The 23289-nt window shown below is 42.4% G+C and overlaps 1 protein-coding gene across 2 annotated transcripts in view; it reads right to left on the bottom strand.

Moving 5' to 3' along the window:
• The window catches only part of DNAJC6 (DnaJ heat shock protein family (Hsp40) member C6), a 109895-nt gene extending 87247 nt beyond the window's left edge, over positions 1-22648 (bottom strand). The window contains exon 1 of one of the 2 annotated variants that reach the window (XM_081144045.1): positions 22530-22648. In XM_081144045.1, coding sequence (XP_081000171.1) covers positions 22530-22644 — 115 coding nt within the window. In that variant the 5' untranslated portion in view covers positions 22645-22648. Of the gene's footprint in view, positions 1-13257; positions 13464-22529 lie in introns of those variants that run through there. The other variant, XM_081144046.1, reaches the window with a different exon arrangement.
• Between the last annotated feature and the right edge of the window lie 641 nt (positions 22649-23289).

Below are 23289 nucleotides of genomic sequence, written 5' to 3'. Positions count from 1 at the left end.
AATTTTCAACCAGTGTGCCACAAGAGTCTTTAAAACATTCAATACCTGACTACTTAGTTAGGGGCACTGACCTCTTTTCCCTTACACTGTCAAATTAAAAAAATAACAACAGCCCATTTTTGAATGCCCTGTCTTGAACCATATATAGGTCATATAATAGAGTTGCATCTTATTGGTCATGTCACATAAGGTTGTGTCTGATTGGTTAATTCTTGGTACCAGAAATACTTATATACAAGTACAGGCATCTCATTTTTTTAAAAAAGTCAATCTGGAGCAAAAAGGGTAGGTAATTACTATTATTATTTTCTGTAAATCAATCAAAATTACACCTTTTTGGTCAGACTGGCAAAAATATATTTTTTTGGCATGCCACGGAATTTTAGTAATTAGTTTATGTGTGCCATGGGATGAAAAAGGTTGAAAATCACTGAGTTAGGGCAATACACAGAGAGACAAGGAAGCATGCTAGAAAAAAACTGAGTGAGCTGACAATATTTAATAGAAGATAATCTCAACAATTCCTACAATATTCCTGAGGAATGAGGGTGTCTGTTTCTGGAGTGTGATGGAGTGCCAGGTTTCCCAGGAAATAGGACAAATTTTCCAGGCAAGAAAATGTACATCTTGGTTTCCCCCCCCCCCCATTGTTATAGTTGTTTATTCAACTGGCCTTGAGGTCATAGATGGTATTTATAATGTCCATGTTCCTCAGCTGATAGGGTTAAATGATACAAACCTTTCCCCCTGTGGGGCTGAGCCTTGGGATTTTTTTTTTTTAACTTATTTATTTATTTATTTGAATATTGTCAAAATTATTACTGATGTCTCCTTTTTACCCCCTATATCTTATATTTTAAAAGATAATTCCCTGGGGAAAAAAGGATAACTCCCTGAAACCTGTGCTTCCTTGAAGCTCTAGTAGTAATAACTGCCATTGGTTACTTACCATTTGCCAGGTACCTTAACTAGTTTAACTTTCATCTTCCCAACAAGTCTGCAAAGATATTATCCTTATTTTGAGGCAAACAAGAGGTCAGGTAACTTGACCAAGCTCACACAGCTACCAACCAGTTAGTATTCAAACTCCTGTCTTTCTGACCATGCTTTGGCCACTATACCAATCTGAAGAGGTGATTCTAGTGGTCAAAGTGAAAGCTGGAGGACGCTTGGGTCATTCCTTGGATTTAATCTAAGTAGCCAGTGAAAAATAGTTTGGACACCTTATGGGAACTACCTTTGCTTTGCTACCCACATGGCAGGTTCTGCTCAGTGAAATCTGAAAGTTTTCAATTAATGTGACTTCCTAGTAGGCAGTCTCATTCTGCAACCATCTGGCTTAGAGGAATTTGTATGTTGTGCTCCTGAAAATTGATACTTGGCTACTTTTTGGCATAGTTTTAAATCACTGGAAGGAAAAAAAACCTTTGTTTTCATTAAAAGCAAACTTCTAGCTTTAAAAAACACTTCTAGCTTTAAAAGTTCACACATGTATGTGTATAAATGTGTGTATGCAAATTAAAAAGGCATCAAGGCATGGTGGAAAACCACTAGCTTTGGAAGAAAAAGTACAACTATGCTTGAGCTCTGGACCTGCCACATGCAAGTTTTCTATAATCTGTTTACCACTCACAGCCACATTTCCTTTCTACAAAGTTGAGGAGACTACTTTTCCTCCCGCATAGGAAGGAAGAATCGAATGAAATAAGGTACATGAAAGTATATAATATACACTAAAGCCCAACTCAAATCCTGTATTTCATCACATTTAAGAAACAATGCATTTTAAATCATAACATTAAACAGGAAAAATATACTACTGATGAAGTATGACACACATGACATACTATCAATTTTAAGACACTTCAAGCCCAGCCGGCATAGCTCAGTGGCTGAGCATCGACCTATGAACCAGGAGGTCACGGAGGTCACGGTTCGATTCCCGGTCAGGGCACATGCCCGAGTCGTGGCCTTGATCCCCAGCAGAAGGCATATAGGAGGCAGCTGACCAATGACTCTCTCTCATCATTGATGTTTCTCTCTCTCTCCCTCTCTCCCTTCCTGTCTCTGAAATGAACAAATATATATATTTTTAAAAGACACTTCAAGATTGCATAAGTGTTAATAGATAGAAAACTGTTTTAGAATTGATGTAAGAAATTTTATTATTTGCCTATGTTAGCTTAAGAATACTGTCTATTTATAATTCAGGTATTTTGAGCAACTCTGGTAGGTAAAGACAATATTCATCATGTTTTGCCAGGAAGCCTAGCACAGTGCCTGCTAAGTAGTAGGTGCTCAATAATATCTGCTACTTGAATGAAAATGCAGACAATTGTGTGGGAGGCCATGTTAGTTTGCAGAAAAATTCCCCATGGATTGATTTCCTTAGCTAGCACACTTAAAACAGTTTCATTTGCTAACATTCAACTTACCCTTGACTTTTCAAGGACAGACTCACGATATAACAATGTTACACCTACATTACCATTTCAAGAGTAAGTCACCTGTCTCTTTCATCTGTCATCTTACAAGCAGGGAAACTTCAGTTTCTCAAATGGACAGACACCAACAGACTACCATAAACTAGCTCTGTGCTCAATTGCTATCTATCTTGGGGAAAACAGACTGAAAATGTTTGCATGGTGAACAGTTTTCCAAAGTCAGGTGCAAATCTACACTGAAGTGAAAGTTTTCCTAAATCCTGGATACTCCCATATTTGGCTCTGAGCTTACTATATATGATTTTATGCTCAAAATACTTAAAATGTGGATGCTTATTCTCTGTAATCCCTTTGTGCCCAAAGGTTCTGAGCCCTAGAGCATGCGGGAAATCCTCTATGATGGTGAGAAAGGCAGTGGTCATCACAGATGCATACATAGCGAATTCTTGGGGTGCTGAGTCCCCAGGCGATTTCTAAGGCACCAAACCACTGCTGCCCACTGACCACATATTGGAGGGAAGGAGCTAGAACTGCCTGAGCACTAAATTAAGAGCCTGGGTTTCTCATGTATTTATCCATCTAAACATGAAAGGTCTTTTGAGAGGATTACCATGCCCAAATCATACCTAGGGAGACCAGAGCTCTGAAATGCTACTGAGCATGGGCTAAGCAGTGATTGTCAGTGATCTTCAATATTTCTTTCCATCTTCTATGCTAATAGAACCCTTGATCTTTAGCTGGGCACAAGGTCATACAGTATAATGAATATATTTCTGTCTTTCATGTCTTGAACCTGCCAGATGCAAGTTTTCTATAATCTGCTGGTATATACATGGGACTAAGTCATGGTCACTGTACTATAAGCAAAAATGATAAGTGCAATTTCTGGCATTCAACCTTAGAAGGGAGGGTGGGTTGTGTGTGCTTCTTTCATTCCTTTTTCCTTTCTTCTACGTAAAATATGGAGCTCCAACAGGTATCTTGTAGAGTTCAGTGAATGTTACCTTTGTTATATCTTGTCATTGTCCTTCGACTGATACACAGCTGAGTCTACTGTGCATTAAGTCCAAAGCCAGTAATCTCTCCCCCTCACCCTGCTCCCCAGAGACTGCCTTCCTCAGCAGAGCAGCCCAGAGCTTCAGGACCCTTACTATGTTATCAGTGAACTACCTAGAAGAGTTGCCCCTTCCTTAGGGTATATCCTTTCTTTGAGCTGCCCAAATAATTTCAGTGCAGTCTGGAATATTTTAAGTCATCAAAGTTGATCCAGAACTTAAAGCAAAGTGTCAGCATTTATGCCATAGTGGTTCTGAGCCTATTTACCTATAATCTGCTAGGTATGTACATGGGACTAAATTGTGGCCAAATGAGAGAGCATGCCTCTCCATTTGTGCTAAAAGTAAATGAGGAACTTGAGTGGTAGGTTGAGGTATCTTATTTTATTATTTTTTCATTTGACTTTCCATTATGGAAATTTTCAAACATACACAAAATAGAGAAAATTATATAATGGACCCCTTTATACCCATAATTCAGCATCAACAATTACCAAGTCATGGCCAATCATGTTTTACATATAGATGCCTAACTACTTTTAAGCAAATTCTGGATTTTGTATCATTTTATCAGTAAATAGCTCGGCATGTAGCATTTTAATTTTTGTAAAATACCTTTCATATTCCCTCTGCACTAGAAGCAGGGCAAGGTGACATTAACCTGTCTGCCAAGAGGCTAAAGCTATCCACTATGTACCTTCCGTGAGACTGTCAGAGAACCCTGCATAGCCTTTCAGTTTTCTTATTTCCCAGTGGAAATGACATATCAGTCCACTCAACTTCCTGTCCCCACTCTCAGCCACCCCCATACCCACAAACTCACTTCTTCAAGCACTAGTTGTGATCTTAGGCCTTGCTACCCAAGAAATCTAGAAATCAGCCTGGAATTAAGTTTTTTCAAAATAGGAGAAATTTATGGACTATTAAGGTTGGAAGGAGTTATAAAGGGTAGATTAACCCTTTCAATTTAGAAATAAGAAAACTGAGACAGATAACTGAGCAAATTGATTCACATCTGAGCTTTCAAAACTGCAGATCCAACTACGTGACTCAGCAACTTAAAACTATCCAAGGGTTTCCACTGCCCTCAGTCTAAGGCATTTGGTGTAATGGACCCTTCACATTCTAAGACCAGATGCATCCCTCTGGAGACTCAGCCCTCTCCACTTTTCCCCTTCCCCCATCCTGCCTCTAAGTCCACAGAGCTTCTTTAAGATCCTCTGCCTGGCCAATTCTTGCTTGTCTTTCAGATCCCTGCATCGGTAGCACTTCTCCAGGAAACAATCAAAGTTCTCAAAAGCAAGTTAGATATAATTCCATGTGGTCCCACAGAAGAGTGTACATACTGGAATGTACACTTAAAACACACCACACTGAAATTTCGTTACGTGTGACTTCCCACATCAGATTTTGAGCCATGTTTGGTATCTAACTCCATGCTTGACACATGCAGACACCTAATAAATACCTGTTAAACAAATGAATGACTACTGCCACTGGGAAGAGCCCATAAAAGACATATGGGAAAATGCTCTCTATAGCACCCAATGTAGGTTAACCATTGCATTTATAACTGTGTAAGGCCACAAAGCTACAGGAAATATAGGGGACTGGTTTTCTGACCCGTCCATATCAGAGCTTTTAGCATTCCATCACACTGCTTAATATAAATTCAGTCAATAAAGTCACTGCTATTTTCCTATGCAAATAAAACCACTTCTACTGGGTTAAGGAAAATACATAGACTTGTAACCTTCTGAAATCATTTTAGTTTAAAATTTTTGACTTTTTGATCTGAGTAGGAAATTCAGGCACTGCAGATCATTTTTCTGAAAGTATTACAGGTCATCATTTTTAAAGACTATTTCCTTTGGGCTAGATATTGTTTATGAATTACGGAACACGACACTTTCATCTTTGGCTCTGCAATCACCATGCCCAAGTGCTACAGAGTATAGGGAACCGGGTGTGGTGAAAATTGAGATGGGGAAGTTTTCAAAAGAAGGTGTTAGATCACAAATTACAAAAACAAAATGCCCAAGTGGTGGTAAGTATGTTTTAAGCTCCTTACCTTTCAGATAATGTTAGAGCTTTTCTATAAGCTTTAAATCTTTGGCTGCAAAACTGCAGCATAGTAGTGTTGGTTTTCTATTCAAGAAAGATACGAGGACCGCATTTACTTACACCACCATCTTGACTGAAAGCCCCTATAGTTTGTTTCTTAACTGTATTAATAACCTACTTCCTATATCTAAGATTTTAACTTCCTGTGCATCACCTCACTAGAGTTACATCAAGCCCAATATATCCCTCTCATCATTTCTGCTGTAGTTTCCCACATTTACCAAACAAGATGAAAGAGATGGTCCATGGGCTTTTCAATCTTAAGAAGTAATCTACAGATGATCACAAAAAGCAAACAAACAAAACCAGATGACCACTGTTCTATCTAACTTGGAATTCTGTTATTCAAATTACAAATGCAGAATACTAACTAACAAAACGAAAAATTAGGTTCTGGTTTTGTGAGCGGAGAATACACACACAGGAAGTCAGTTTCATGTAGCACGTGCTCACTGATCCCCCAAGTTGCTGAGGGTGGGGGATACATTAAATGATTCCATAAGTGTATGCTGGGCATCGACTCTGTGGTAGGCATAGTGTAATGTGAAATGACTGACTCAAGGTGACTCAATGTCTGGACTGGAAGTAGAAGAATTTCAGATCTCTTCACTTCTAGAACAATGGGTTTTTCATTCCACCTGGCTACCTCATTTCTTTAAAAATCTAAAATAATCCTCTAATCCACCAAAGTGAACAAGAAAGGTAATTTTAAAGAAAGAGGAAGAAAGAAAGGCCAATGTGTGCCCTACCCACTATATCATTTATTTACTCTGGAACTTGAATTAGCCTCCTAAATCAAAAACATATTTTCCTGTTAAGTAGAGTTTGAATGGTTAAAAGTGCCAGTATCTAAATATCCTTTTAATAACTGAAGGCCCGGTTATTGTTATGAAATATTATCAATTTTGTAGTATTTTTCAGACACTAAAAATGTAGAAAGTTGGCAGTCATGTTAAGTGAAAAAAAAAATGATCACAACAAAGTAAAGCACATATATGGATATATAAAGATATCACAGGAAGGGGATACGATACACTCAAGCTTGAACAGCAGTTATCTCTAAGGGACGGAATGATAGATGGTTCTTACAGGTTTCCTCTGTGCTTTTCTGAATTTTCATAATTTCCTTTGGGGAACATATATACTTTTAAAGTACAATGTACTGAGTCCCTGCTATGTGTCAGGCACTATGCTAGGTACTTTTAATGTATTATTTCTAATCTCATAGCTACCCTATGAGTTGGGTATTACTATTTCAATTTTGAAAATGAGGAAACTGAAGCTCAGGGAAGTGAAGGAACTTGTCCACCTTGTTAAGTTTACGAGGAGGGATCCAAACGTGGCCCCTCCCCATCTCTCCCCTCCCCTTCCCGCTCTCTCCCACCCTCCTTTCCTTCCTTCCAGACAAAGAGAAGGGGAAATATATTCCAGGTAGAAGGAACAAAATGCTGAGAACTCAAAATCTAGTGTTTGAGGAAGCAAAATAAATCCAGGATGACATAACGACACAGTACCAATCCCATGTGTGCATGTCTGTATGTGTATGTGTGTGTGAGTGTGTGTACAAAATATCCTCACCACATCCTCAGTAGGCCAAGTCCTGTAGAATTGGGAGGAAAAGAGGAGATACCTCCCACTGTTTCTTTCTCCTTACTGCACCCTGTCCCCACCACCCCAATTAAGGTAAGTCTGCTCTCCAGCATCCCCCCTCTCTTGAGCCCTCTCCTTTCACGTTGGTTTCCAGATTTTACCACTGAGCTCGCAGCAGCAGGAGTCCCAGCTGGGTTCATTCTCTGCACCAACGCTCCCACCCGCAGTTTGGAAAAAGTGTTCTAAATTTAAACCACACAGCATTAAACTAAAAATGGCGTAGAAAGGGAAACAAACTACCTTGTACTGGGCTCTTGGCAGATTTCACAGGCATTAGTTACCCTTTTTTCCTAAGCATAAGTAGTCAAATGATTCTTAGGTAATAAAATAACTGTCTCCAAGTTTGCATGAGATAAAGGTGTCTGTCTTGAAATGACAGGGAAGAGGCTAAAGGGGACATAAAAGAGCAGGGAGTTAGAAGTGGTGACTCATGCGAGATGCATCTGGGGTTCTGAGAATGTCCTCCAGCTCCAAGGCTGGCGCTTGCTGGATTTTTCCTCAACCCCTTGCTGAAAAGTCAGAAAAGTAAGACAAAACTAGAGTCAGGGTCCTGAGTGTCAGTCCCTATTGCGTGAGACACTCCCCCAACCCTCAAGTAATTTTCCCTTTCCCAGCTTCAGTTTCCTCATCCCTAATCATTCTGAAAAGACTGAAAAATAACCACTTGTTTAATTTTGATGGAAAATTTGGGGTAATGTGAAAAACATTTCCACATTTGGGTAATGATGAAAGATGAATAGCTTTTTCCAGGATGAAGAACAAGACACTGGCTGCCGCCACTTCTATTCAACATTGTAAGAGGAAGCTTAGCTGGTGCAGTCAAGGTAGGAATGAAAGGTGTAAGGGTTCGAAAGAAAGAAATCAAACTGTCAGTATCCACAGAAAACCAACCGCCTACATAGTAAATCCCCTCAAAATCTAGAGACTACTAAAATTAATAAGTGAACTTAGCAAGGTCATTGAAACAAAGTCAAATAAAAATCAACTGTATTTCTATATCCTACCAACAATTAGAAAATTCAATTTTAAAGTACCAGTTACCTTATTAAAAAAATAATTACCCATGACATTTTTTAGATGTGTAACTCCTACATCCCAGCATTTCTGCACTTAAAGAGGGCAGCTGATGCTCAGCTCAATCTCATTGCTGTAGATAGTTCCAATTTTTTTAAAGGAACCAAAAATATAGAGTATATAATTTCAAGAAGTTTTAATGTTGGCTCAAAATTTTTTTTAAATATTAAGGAGGCCAAAATAAAGCCATTTTATAACTCTAAGTAACACAAATGTACATAAATATAATATATGTTTTTAGTTCTCTGTTTAGTATCTCAAAATAAAATTCAAAGACAAATAACCTAACAAAATTTTTTAAAAGATATATAACATACCAATTATAATGTAAAAGAGAAGTGAGAGAAAAGTTATTTATAATAAAACAATATGGATTTCAATTTGTAAGTGGTCTCACTGGCCTGTATCAGGGGACATAATAAAGTAATCAGATATGTGTACCTATATGTACACTGCACGAGACAGGTGTTTTGTATTGAAGTGTCAGATACAAGTGTGTCACTTTGGGTAAGTGACGTTCTGAACAAAATTAAGTACAATCTTTCCTCAGTTTCCAAGGCGTTTTTAATCCTGGCAATTTCAATGTATATGTCAAACCAATTTATGTTCTAGGCTCAGAAAAGTACAGAAAGTTTTTACTTACCTCTTCAGCAAAACATTTGAAAGTTGCAAGAACGTGAGATAATTTGTCATGGGACAGAACAGTCTGGAACATTCTGGCATATCTAGCATTTCTGGTTTCTGCCCAGTAAATGCCTAGAGAGCCCCTTGCATATTTCCAGTTCCCCACAGGAAACAGTACCATACCCATTTGAGAAATAGAGACATACCAGGCTATAAAACCAGGTTTATCACATGCTAGCTAGCCCTGAAACCCAAAACTCACTCAGCCATTTTACATATCACTCGAGCCAAAATATCGTTTCCTCAACCCACACAGTCACAGAAGCAGTAATAAGAATCCTGGAAAGAATTTGCACTCTCTAAAAGTATCAAAGTAAGTGCAATGGTTAAGAAAAAAAAGTTTTTGGACTTCCTTACACTTACTTCATTTTGAATTACAGACTAGGGAATGGACACCACTCTTTTTAATATTTTGGGCCTAACAGTCTGGATCTGACCATATTCAAACTCTCAACTGAACTAATAAATTTCAATTAAAAAAAACAAATTCCTTCAGGAAACACTATCATAGCTCAATGCTCCAATCCCAATTTTACCACATTAAAATGTGCTGTGTTTTATATGCTGTATAACTTCATTAGCTCACAAAATGTCCCACTTATTTTGAGATAAAATATAGAATAACTGAAAACTTGAAAAGAGAACTATTTATCCTGAACTCTTGTAGAAAAAAAATTTCCACCCTAATTTTCAAATTCTCCACTCCTGTCCTTCCATATCTATTTCTAAAACCTTGTTACATAAAATACTCAGAGAACTTACTTAATAAAAGAAAAATTTGGAGCTTAACTTAAGATATCTTTTCCAAATAAACACAATCTAGAAAATTAGTCAAAAGCCATCATTTTCTAAAGTTCCTGTATCCCTTTTACAATAAGTAAACTAATTCGAATAATAAATTATATTGAAAATCTTATTAAAAACTCTGCAAGTTTGCCATACTACTTATTCTCAAGCCCTAGTCTACCATGTGAATGAATGGTTTGGGAGATAAAATGACCTGGGAGTGAATTCTGGCTCTGCCACTCACTACCTATGTCCCAGTACAAAATTCTTAATCTATTTCTTTATATATAAAATGCCTCCTACCTATCAATGTTGTGGAAATATGTAAAATTCCTTGCATACAACTTTTCACATATTAGTTGTTCATTAAATAAGAGCTAAGGCTATTATTATAATTAGCTGTCATGTTTGCCAATACCTGCTTATTTAACTCATTCAACTATTTTTTTCCTAGTAGACTCTCACATATGTTTTTTCTGGCTTGCAAAGCATTTTGATATATGCTGGATAAATAGTACACAATGTCCCTTGTATAAGACAGCCTTGCCAGACTGTCTTAAGAAAGCATATACCAAAAATAGGAAAAAGAAGCATTTATTAAACCACAATTTTACATTTACTGAACACTGGTCATGTGATGGTAGCTTATAAAAATTCAGTTTCTCCTACCAACACCCTGAGTCTTTATTTGCCCCTGTCAACCTCTTTAAATTTTACCTGACTCTCTTTTTTGTTTTTGCAAAGGCAGTGACTTCTGAACAATTCACATGTTAATAGTTTTTCTGTAGTACTTTTAAGCACGAAGGCTCTAATTTTCAGTATATTGTTTCATATTCAGGTCACCAACTGATCCTTTGGAACCGACAAAGAGCTCTCATGGTATGGTTACCATGGTCACACCCTCTCTTAAACATGCACACACACACCCCACATCGCATCACACTCTCAGCTGGTCTCTGTCAACACTTCACCTCGAAGCCCAGAAAGGGCTCTGTGATCTCTAAGAAATTAGCAAGGAAGAGGTTTGGAAGAAATATAACAATTTGTAATCTGTATGGGGGCTTATATTCCTTTTGAAAATCTGAGGAAAACTCTATTCTTATATATAAGCAAAACAGGACATGCATATAAAACTGTATTTCACAGATTCCTTGCAAACCAAATTAAAGAAGCTATGACTTATTACAGTGTTTCTCAAACTCTTTTGACTAGGATTCACAGTGAGAAACAGAACCTGACATCAATATAGCCCATACCTACATACCAAAACAAACATAATATCTAAAACAGAAGTTTCAGGAAACAATATTTATCCTTACCATGTGTAATGGTTTCTAGCATTTTCTATTCAATTTCATCTTTCTAAATGTTGCCTGTAACCCACTAAATGGATTTCTTACCACTCACAATCTGAAGAACAGTGATCTAGTCTAATATTTCTCCATTTTTGAGATAAGGAAACTGAGATCCAAAAAAATAAAGTCCTAGATCACTAATGAGTTTATGGCAGAACAAGCCAGACCTAACCATTCTGACTCCCAACCAAAAGCTCTTTCCAAAAACAAAGCGAAACAAAAATTCTAAACACCAACTCACTTCAAAAAAGCAGCTGGGATTTGAAACTGAAAACATGCTGATACACCGAGAAGCTGGGAGTGTTTCAATTCCAAACCATGGTGAATATTAACCACCTCAGCCTCCATTCAGGCAATAATTTTTTCAAAATCATGCCACTGGCCTAGCATGACATGGCATATAAACAATTTTTTTCTTTCCAGTAACCCTTTCTCCAGCCACTGAAAACAACATAGGAAGAGACAACGGTTCTCCTTGAGTTCCTTTAAACTACTTCTAATACACACACACAGGTTTTAGTTGTCCACCAGAGGCTGGTTTACAAACAGGAGTGGAGAGGCCCTCTTTCCACTTACCAGGCCAAAGCATGGCTGTTTTCTTCCCTGCTAAGGCTGCTTCATTAACATTTAAACATCTAAACCACACAGATCAATACGTGGATATGAATGATCTAGAGCCTATTCGATGTTACTACCACCACCACCAGCTACCCGAAGCCCTTTTTAAGCCTCAGTTACAGACAGTAGGGTGGCTAAGAGCCTTCATTGCAAACAGCCTGGTAGCTTAAAATACCAGTCCCCCCACTGACGTCAGGCTGTGTGGTGTGTTTGTTTGTTTTCTTTTCTTATTTTTAATTTATTATCTTATTACAAGCCAGACACAGTGGCTGGGGACCGGTCAGCAGAAGGCCAAGCCGGGGGCGCTGCGCACAGGGAGGAGGCGTTTGGGGGCCCGTGTCGTTGCACGGATCACCCCAATAACTTCCCTCGGGCGCGAGTCACCTGCGCGGGGGCTGCGTGTCCGCCTCCACCTGCGCACCCGAGCCCGGGTACCCACGGGCAAAGCGCCCGGGGAGGAGAGGACTGGGCGCTCATTGATGCGCAGTGGCTCCCGGGAGAGAGCCGTGAGAGCGCGCGCGGAAAGGGGGGGCAGGCAAACCCTAAAATTAGCGCTCAGGGAGCAGCGGCGGGGCATGGACGCGCAGAGATGGCGTCCTCTGCGCCCGCGGCCACCGGGAGCTTTCCCCGGGGAGCCTGCGTTCCCTGCGCCTTCCCGGGCACCCGGACCCGGAGCTGGCCCAACGCTGCAGAAAGGAAGGGCTCGTCCTGGAAACAGGAGGGGGGAACACGTGCAGCCTCCTGAGACCTTGGGGTCTATCGCTCCTCCCCCAACTGCGGCAGAAATTTTAAGGAGCCTCAGAATTTAAAACCGTTTCTCTCCTCCACCGTATCTCCAAAGGAATTAGCGATTGGGGGTGGGGGGAATGTTAACGTACCAAGGATTTAGGGGGCGGAGGCTGGCGGAATAGGGGGAGCTTGCATCCCAATATCTCTCTGCAAGATAAACAGTTCTGAAGGTCAGTAAAAGCTCCCCACTGAGTCCTCCTAAAAAGATTTCATTAAGGGATTCTCAGTCACCGCTTTTCTTGAGAACCCAAACTGTGTAAGTCCCAAGTATTTCAGATATTCCAATTCCAATAATGCACTGAAAACCTACACATTAAGTATTGTGAACACTCCCAATATAAAATTACCAAAAACCCTGGTAGCTATCATAAGGAAATCTGTGAAATGGAAATACTCAGCTAAGAGTAAATGAATGCAAAAATATGGTTATATTTAGTAGCACAAAAATGGAAAATTCAATGGCACAATATTTGAAAACCAGAAACCAGTCATTTTAATTTTTATATATATTTTTAGAAGCCAGTCTTTTAAAAAGTCATGTTTATTATGTAACTAGAACGTTAAAATGACATATGCACAGGAAGGCTAAATCAGTCATTAACACAAACTAAACATGCCCGTGGAGTGCCATCTCACCTCTAGCATCTTCTTGCCTTCCCTCTGCAGTTGGGCCCTTACCTTTATTTTCAGAATCTTTCATTCTTTGCTTCCTCCCTCTGCTGCAAATGGGATGGAAAGTCCAGCTAATTCTCCAACCCTGACTTTCGATTTGTCATTCACAGAGAGTCAGCGGTCTCAGGGGGCGAAGTCCCTCCACAGAGGTCTACCGGGGCTCTGATAATTGCATGCAAGTCAATGTGCAGGGTTATAATTTTGCTTATGCTGGAGCGGAAAGGATCGGGATGAAGGCAGACGTAAACACAACTTCCAAAACATGGCATGGAGTTGGATCTGGAGCCTAGGCATGCCTTTCCTTCCCTTAGGTTAGGGAACCAACTGTTCAAGCGCCTCCTGGTCCCCGGACAGATGTGATTCAAGTTGAAAGGGGAATGTCTATGCCATGCACCAGGCTTATTTTCAAATGGAGACCTTGACTTTGGAGGGGAATTAGGCCCCTGTGCTCTGTTTCCTCTTGTACATTCATTCATTCAACAGACATTTCTTTTACCTCTCTGTGGACCAGGCTCTCTGCTTAGTACTGGGGCTACAACAGTGAAGGGGACTAGCCTCAGTCCTCAGGCTGCTCACACTGTTACAATACAGAGGCATGCTGTACAATACAATGACCTATGAATCTGCAGGGACATGTGTTATTGAACCCACTTCACCCAGGTGTAAGCGGATACTCAAGGAGGCTTTAGTGATTGGTTTTAAGCCACTGAGTGGCTGAGCCAGAAATGGGTATGAGAAACCAGACCGTGAGAACCCTCTGTTAGAGGGCAAGGAAGATTTGAGTAAATCTTTCAGGCATCCAATTCAAGCTTCCTTTCAATGATTACACAGCTCAGATTCCTCCCTTCCTTCCTTCCTTCCTTCCTTCCTTCCTTCCTTCCTTCCTTCCTTCCTTCCTTCCTTCCCTCCCTCCCTCCCTCCCTCCCTCCCTCCCTCCCTCCCTCCTGTCCTCCCTCCCTCCTTCCAAATGGTATTTGTGCCAGGCACTGCTCTACTTGTTAGGGATTCAGGAATATAGAAAAACAGACCACGGCTATTACACTCTGGTGGGAAGATTCAAACAGACAACAAACACACCAATATACGCATATAATAAATGTCAGCGAATAATATGAAGAAAAATGAAGCATGGTTACGGGGGAGCAGAGGTACCATTTTTGACAAGGTGGCCAGGGGAGGTGACATTTAACTTATTTTATGGAAAACTGGTCAGGATCATTACAGTCCCTTCCAAACATCTTCACTCTGAAGTTGATGTTTTAAGTTTGGAACCCTCACAAACTCCTCTGCTCCAGGTGCCCTCACTGATGGGTGGTGTTCATTCCCTCATTATACAAATTGGTAAACTGATATCCAAAAAGCTTAACTGGCCCAATTGAGGACCTCACTAAGTTGGCTGAAGAGCAACAAAAAGAAATATATCTACCTATTGCTCTCATCCCCAGAAACTGCTGGGTTAAATACAATATTGACATGGAAAATTTGCTGGGGTAGGAGTTGAGGCAAGAGGGTTGAAGACCTATCTCTACCTCTATTAACTGAGTGGTGCAGGGCAGGTGACTTAGCCTCTCTGGCACTAGTTTCCTCATCTGTAATGTGGGGCTAATCATACCTGCTTGTGTATGTACCAGGCTGTTCAGAAGATCAAAAGGGGGAACAGATGTGAATAGTGCTTTGTAACTAAGCGCTATATAAATGTAAGATACAATTATCAACATGCTTGGGCACACTTAAGAGAACTAATTGCTAGTATTCACCGGTTCATTACTACAGCCCAAGAGTCCAATATAGCTATAGAATGAAAGCTATCAGGGCCACTAGGGGTTCTGGAGTTCATTTCCAGCTGCCACAATTTAGACTCCTCTGAAATTTAGGGGAAATTGTAAGTATTTAATTTTTGGTCCCATCTTTCCTTGGCAGTGGATAATACCTTTTTCCACCTCTTTGACAATGTAAGACCAATGAAGAAAATCTGTCTTCATTAGAATTCCTTGCTGCTTCCAAATGAGCCATTTGGCCCATAGATCAAGCCAAAGGAGCAGGCATCTCTATCTCCAAGGACCAAATCCAGGGCAGCCTAAATGCGCCTAGTGGGAGCACCTTTAGAGGCTGAGAGAGTAAGGGAAGAAGAAGGTGGTGAGAAGCCACCATTCATTCACTCTTTCAGTCAATAAATATTCATTGTGCCAGGCACTGCCCTGAACCCTGGAAATAACACAGTGCTGAACAAAACATTCTCTGTCCTCAAAGGGCTGTGGTCTCAGGGCAAGAGGTTCCACAAGGTATGCTGATCTACTGAGCTAGGAAAAGGAATGCCAAGGCTTGGGCCTTAATAGGCAGGCAGGGGCTCTAAAGCAGGAGAGAGTGGGCTCAAACATGGGCTGTGCCATTTACTGGCCCCTAGAGTAAACCGAGATATATTCTTGCACCTCTCTAAGTCCCTATTTCCTGATGAAGATAATAATGGTACCTACCTCCTAGGCTCGGGCGAGGCTCAAACAAGTTAATGCATGTAAAGTACATAACACACTGCCTGACACATAAAGTAAGGACTCCATAAATGCTATAAGACTAATATTAGTACCTTGCGACCCAGGTCAAGTTTACTCCTTCTGCACCTCCGTTTCCTCACAAAATGCAGAAAATAATAACCAGCCGGTGCTATTGTGAGAATTATGTACCAGGAATAATATAAAGCCCTTGGAATAAAGGAGTAGCTCACCCCTGCAGCCTCACTCAAGGCCCTTTTTAATCAAGCAGGCTTTCCAGGAAAAAAACTAAGGCTGGGAGGAGTGAGGAAGTGTGAGAAGGGTGGCTATTTACATTAAAAAGGAAGTAAATTTTTTGAGAGTGTGGTCATTTTCAGAGGTACCTGCATTTTACCCAACATTGCATTTTGAAAAGTTTCAAACATTAAAAAGGTTGAAAGAGCCTAGCCGGAGTGGCTCAGTTGGTTGAGCACTGTCCCATGCACCGAAAGGTTGCCGGTTAGATCGCCAGTGAAGGCACACACATGGGTTGCTGGTTTGATCCCCAGTCGGGGAAGTGTATGAAAGTGACAATCAATGATTCTCTGTCATATCAATGTTCCTCTCTCTCCCTCTCTGTCTCCCTCCCTTCCTCCCTCCCTTCCTCTTTTTGAGCATGTCCTCAGATGAGGATTGGGGGGGGGGGAAAGGCTGAAAGAAGTGCACGGTAACTCCATTTTCCAGTACATTTTGCTATATTTGCTGTATTGCATATCTTTCCATCTCTCTGTCCATCCTTAATTGCTAGTTTACTTTAAAAATTAAGTTGAAATTAGTCTGAAGACCTCTTCAAATTAAAAAAACCTTTACTTTTCTTCCTGACACAATAGTTACAGAAGCCTTAGACCTCCTGATTCTGTGGCCATTCCAAGGTGGGTCAGGTAAATTCTTAGAAGCTTTGTCCAGTAAATCTAAGGCCACACCCAGTTGAGGGACAGGGACGGACTCAAGCATTGGAGCTTTCCACAACAAGGCAATGTCTCTGGCAGACCCTGGACTTCAAATAAACTGGTACCAAGGACATTATAAACATGCATTAATGAAAATGATGCTCCATCTCACTAACTGGGTTTAGGGAAAGCTTCAGGTGGGCTCCACAGGCCACCAAGTCCCTTCACAGCTCTGCACAGTCCTTGTCTTGTTAGATGCTGCTTCTGAGTCATTAGACTGGTGAGTCATGCCCAGCAGGCCATCTTGAGAGCAAAACCAAAGAGAATTTTCAAGAACAATCAGTGGGACCCTGAATTGAAAGAGAACAGGCTTTTTATTGTACCAGCAAAACAAAAATGAAAGGAAAAAAAGCTGCTGTAATATTGTGAGTTAAACTTCCCAGCTGTACATTTTAATTTGAAGAAAAACTGAGCAAAAAAAAAAAAAAAATGCATTTACATTCCCTTAGCAATTTGAGAGCAAAAGAAACTTGGAGGCTAGGTCCCAAATTAGGCAGACCTAATGATCTTTCTATCACTTGCCTGGAAACTCTTCTAGCTTGGTCATTCATTCCCAAAACATATAGGGTGGGGTGACAGGAGGTAGCTAGCTTCATCTGAACCACCACATGGGGTCTTCTTCCATCAAGCCAAGCCTCTGCTTGGTTTGCTCAGACCATCGAAGTGACCATAAAAGAGGCAAGAGAGAAAAATTGCCTACTGGTGGGTGGCGGTTTGTAATTAGTAGAGTCGGGACAGAAGAGGGTGGCATGACTACAAGGAAAGCTACGTAAGCTTTCATGAAGCCCAGCCACAAGGCAAGGAAAGGGAGTTAATATATGAAATGCCTATGTGTTCCAGGCAATCTCCTTATCATCATCATACACTGACTGAGAATTTATTATTTCCAAGCACTGTCTTTACGGCAAGGACTTGCACAGCATGCCGCCTGGTTTTGAATTCCAGCTCACTAGTTGTGCAACTTTGGAAACATTACTTAACCTCTCTGTGCTTCGGTTTTCTCATTTCTCTTACAAAACATGGTTATTGTAAGAATTAAATAAAATAAAAATATGCACAGGTTTAGGACAGTGGCTATAACATAGTAAGCAGTGTGTACATATTAACTCTTGCCATTTCATCTTTTTAGATGAGAAAAGAGAGGCAGAAAGAGGCAAGGGGACTTGCTAAAGGACACAGAGCTAAAAAGTTGCAGGGCTAGGACTCTTCCTTCTCATTTCCTTCTCACAACAACCCCAGGAGGGAGATATCTTCTTTTTATTGATGAGAGCTTGGAAACCCAACAGGGATCTAGTAACTTGCTCCTGCCACAAGTGGCAAATGAAAGAGTTAAGATTTAAAACCCTCATCTGATGACTTAAAGCTCTGGCACATCCCACTAGTCATTCTCAATCTTTAGCACACTTCAGATTTACTGCAGGGCTTGTTAGAACAGATTGCTGGACCCCAGCTCAGAGTTTCTGATTCTGTAGCTCTTAGAGTGGGTCCAATAATTTGCATTTCTAACAAATTCCTGGTGATGTAGATGTTGCTGGCCCAGAGACCACACTGGGAAAACTACTGCTCTACAATCACGCACCTGTATGCAGAACAGGTGGTAGGAGAAGGGATAGGGCCTACAGATTATAGTTCAACAAGGTTTTAAGCCTAGGAAATATACCTTGCATTTACATAGCCTTTCCTGTTTATAATCTCATTTGATCTTGCCAATATCCCTAGGCAGTGATCATTATTTCCATTCAATGTGATTTGGTTTTGGGGACATACGGCCAAAAATAAAATGGCAGTGAGGGATGAAACCACAGATCATCTGGCAAGTATTCTGTCCCCTTCTCCAACTAACTTGTCCTGGAAAGCGTTATCTGCTGATGGAGACTGACTCTATCCCAATCTGTGTCTTCCCAGGGGATATCGCAGCTCAGGAAAGGGCTCTTCACCCCAGCAGGGTTTGGAGGAGGTAATTCCTAACTGGGGGATCTCAGGACTCATTTTCCGCCATCACTTCAAGGGGTAGGCAAGTCTACTGCTCACAAAATTCTTCCACCAGCTGTTCACTCCCTTTTCTATAACCTAAAAGCTTAGATGTTTGACTAAAATATGGCTCTTTGGAAAGGATAAAAGCATATGGAGGAGTAATTTCCACTGGGCACAGCTTGCGTGATCACGTTCCTGTTTAGAACCATTTGCATGGTTTGGTATATTTTTAGAACTGTTTGGACATATAAGTCAATAAATGATTACTATCCAGAATATTCAAAAAACTCCTATAAGTGGGTAAGAAAAAGACAAACTATCAAGGGGGGAAAAAATGGAAAAAGACACGAACCGACATTTCAGAGAGATCACACATGGCCGATATTCATGTGAAAAATCTTCAGCTTCATTATTTGTAAAGGAAATTCTATATAAAACCATGCAGTACCATTTCACACCCATCAAATTGGCAACCATTAAAAAGCCTGACAGTACTCAGTATCAGCAGGGAAGTAAGGAATCAGGAATCTCATACACTACTAGAGGGAACTAAATTCACTCAAATATACTGAGGTCAACTTAGCAACACCTTTCAAAATTCAAGAAGTATATACCTTTTAACCCAGTAACTGTCCTAGGTATTTATCCTAAACTTACAGTCACAGGTGTTCAGACTATAAATTTCAGACTCACACTCTTTGGAGATATATGTATCCCCTAGAGGATTCGTTCATTACAAACATATGTATTGAATGTCTGCTTTGGTTCAGGACAGTGTCAGGCTGAGAAAATGCCAGGAGTCCCCAAAGGTATGCTACTTCTCACAGAACTCCAGCCTTCTGTAAAAAAAAAAAGGTGGGAAAGAGGAGTTGGTGGTGCAGAAGGCCTTCTGGTTAGTCCAGAAGGGTGAGCTGGCCCAAAGGAACTTCCAGCCATGGTTTTTCCCCATAGCTCATTGAACTTTCCAGGCCCATGGCTGAACATATTTGTGGTATGAGCATATGGTGGAAGACTTGAACTAATATTAATAAAAATAATCACCACCTTGTAAGCCACTATGATCAAGGCATTTTATATACATTAACTCATTTAATCATCACAGTAACATTAAGGCATAGGCATTATCATCCTTAGTTTACATATATATAAAGGAGTTTTAGATTTAGAAAGATTTAGCACCCTGCCCAAGATGACACAGCTTATTAGTATGTCACTTACTAGTGACAGATTCAAAGCATAGTCTGACCCCAAAGCATATGATTCTAGATGCTCAAAATGATGGTGATAGCCTCATGAGAAATTCAGGCTACCTTTAAAAAGTTTTTCTTTTAAAATTGGAATGTGCGTTTCTTTGATTGCATGATATTTATTAACTTTACTTCGCCCTTCCACAAGTATAGATATTGGAGATGTGGCAGGAAGGGTGCCATATGGATACCCACACCTGAGTCTGCCACTCACCCATCACATAACCTCCTGCGTGTCACTCTATCTTTTGTTTCATCTTCTTCATCTGTAAATGGGGAAAATAAATCATCTTCCCTCCCTCCTTCCAGGGGTGCTGTCAAGATCTACACAAGATTTTGTGGTTGACCTATTCTGTAACCTGTAACATATCTTGTAACATGAGACAGTATAATGACCTCATCCCCAGGTTGTACAGGGGATTGTAGAGAAATGTAGTGACCAGCCAAGATCCTAACTAAGGAAAGAGAGGTCTAGATAGCATGGCAATGGGAACTCTAGAAGGGGAACAAAGAGAGGAGATGATGGCTGTGTATACAATATAGAACTGGTTTTTAAAATTATAAAACTGGGAAACTTATTCTAACTTAATTTAGCACAGTGGCAATATCCATTTATTCCTCTCTTGTAAACACTGACACAACACATGGAATAACACCAGGCATGTAATTATCACTGAAGGAATACTTGTTGCAATTCCCAATCTATTCAACTACTCGGGCAAGCTAAAGAAACGGGGTGGTCAGCCTTGAGCCCTACTAAGTTTCAGCAACAGTTCTTGGTGCCAGTGGGGAAGGAATTTAACTGGTGCATTGATGAAAGTAATAACACACATCCTTTGAAAGCCACAAGAGGACAACGCCAAGCCACAGAGTCTCCCTAACTATCAACAACAGAAAAGCTTGTTTCTAACGCAATAAATATTCAAAAGATAATTACTGCTGCTCTTTGTCAAATTTATCTTTAGAATGCTTACGATACGCATATGCGCCAGCACTTTACATTTGTTAACTCATTAATTCACTTAGCCCTCAAAATAACCCTGGCGTGGGAGGGTGAGGGCTACATCAGTGACAGGGCCCTGGTGCAATCCAGCCTCTGCCCGTTCGGATCGGCCATTTTAGAAATCAAGGCACGTCAGTGTCTCAGAAGAAGAATCCTCAGATGATGGAAACAGATGGAAAGGACAAGATGGGACACGCGCACAAACACACACACGCAAACAGGTATCTACAAAGTACCAAACCCTGACTTAGCCTAGAGCGGAATGAGAAGATGAAACCGATGAGACCTTGTCACGTGGAACCTATAAGGCCAGGTGAACAGCGACAAACGCCCTATGGGTGATGAGATTCCAAAAGAGCCGTTACAGGTGGCAGGAACCCCGGGAAAGGCTTCCCGAAGGAGATGGCATCTGTGCTAGTCTTGACGGATGGGTAGGAACGGGCCGGGGTGAAAGACGAAGGCATGGCCGTTGCAGATAGAAAGAAGGCAGTGTGCCAGCCAGCAAAGCATGTCATGTCCCTGCAGAGAATACTTTCATGGCTTCCCAACCCACTAGGAATAAAATCCAAACTCCTCGTCATGGCCTACTCAGACCCTGGGCCGGGCCCTGCTTCCCTCACTTTCCCCGGGCACACTGGGCACCTTTCCGTTTGTTATTTCCTCTGGCAGGAACACTATCCCCGGCTCCACCCCGGAGTACACTGCCTGGCCTCCGAGAGCCTCTCTGTCCACCTGCCATGTAACCAGGGCCCCTGCCTTTTCTCCTCTCCCAGCTGACTGACTCCTAAGCACACGTACAATTTCTAATGGGGATTTTTACCCATTTTATTTGTGTAATGTCTCCTTTCCCCTCTAAAAGTAATTCCACGAGCTGGGGCCTTGCCTCTCTTGTTTATTCCAAGCCCTGGCTCACAGGGGGGCTGGATAAAAATTGTGGAATGAATGAATGGAGTGAGTCAGTGACTGAATAAATGTGAATTAAGGCCCTGATGAGGACAGGACGGAATGTGTTCAGGAAATAGTTTATCATGGCTAGGGCTTAGGAGATAGCAGGGAGTCACCCCAAACAGGTTGGAAAGGGGGGTGGGCCCGATGGGGGAGGACCTTGAAGGGAGCATTGGGTCCAGATTCATTCCCCCAACGGGTACTGCATTGCAGGTGCCGGCCAGGTGTGGGAGGTGCTGGGACGGCAGATGCAAACCTGAGTAAGACTGTCCCTGAGGCGCCCGGGATCCCTTCAGTCCAGAGCCAGATGGAAAGGCAGGGACTTTGCGGAAAAGAAGCTGCAACCACCTGGACCAACGGGAGGCGCGTATGGGGCCAAGGGGTGGAGGGGGAGCGAGCTCTGAGCCGAGACTGGCCCCTGCGGGTGGTCGACCGACCCCAGGGGAGCTCGGGGACTCGTCTCGTTCCCACGGCCGAGGGTCGGGGTGCAGGGTCGCCGGGCTGGACCCCCAGGCTGCGCCGCCGCAGCCCGCAGGTCCGGGGAGGCCGAGAACTCGGCGGGAGTTGCGGCAGCGGGCGGCCGGCGTCGGCCGCACGCGGTAACAGGTCCCCCGGCCGCGCCCACACTCACCCCGCGCCGCCCTGGGAGCCGAGCGCGTCCTCCACAGCCGCCGGGTGGCCTTCCACGGCCGCAGAGAAGAAAACAGCCTCCGGCTCTTCTTGCCGCCCTCCTCAGTTGCTCCCATCTGTGCGCCCGCGCCCCTCCCCCGCCGTCACCGAGGGTCGCCTCGGCCGCCCCCGCTGCTGCGCGTCTGCAGGTGCCGCGCCGTCGCCGGGGCGTACGCAGCGGCCGGGGGAGGAGCCTGCGGCCCGGGCGGTGGGAGTGGAGGGGGCGGGGGAGGGGTAAGTGGGGGCGGGGCGGGGCGGGGCGGGAGGGGCCGGGGGGCGGGGGGGGAGGACAGCTGCTGGGGCGGGGCCCGCGGGGCGGGGCGGGGCGGGGCGGGGCGGGGCGCGGCGGGCGTGGGCGCCGAAGGCTGAGCTAGTTCGGGGACGCGCTGCGCGCCAGGCAGCTTCCCAGGTGAAAGCGTGGCCCAGTCTTCCTGCGGTCAGATGTCCATGGAGCGAGCGCCCAAGGACCGCTGCACATCATTAATGAACAGAAAAACCTCCAGGGGTGTGATTTTTGTCCCCAAATTACAAAGATAATACGGAAGCTCTGAGAGGTCCAGGAGTCTCCCCAGAGATCACACAGCTGCTAAGTGGTGACGATCCTCACATCCTGGGCGCTCTCTCTTTTCCACACCCTGCTGCTGCCTGAGAATGATCTCACATTATGTTAGTTTGGGGGTTTTTTAATCTGACAAATATTTCCATTTTCCTCATACAACAGG

The sequence above is a fragment of the Miniopterus schreibersii genome (assembly GCF_964146895.1).
Source record: "Miniopterus schreibersii genome assembly, chromosome: 8".
NCBI lineage: Eukaryota > Metazoa > Chordata > Mammalia > Chiroptera > Miniopteridae > Miniopterus > Miniopterus schreibersii.
This window is presented reverse-complemented; position numbering and strand designations above follow the sequence as displayed.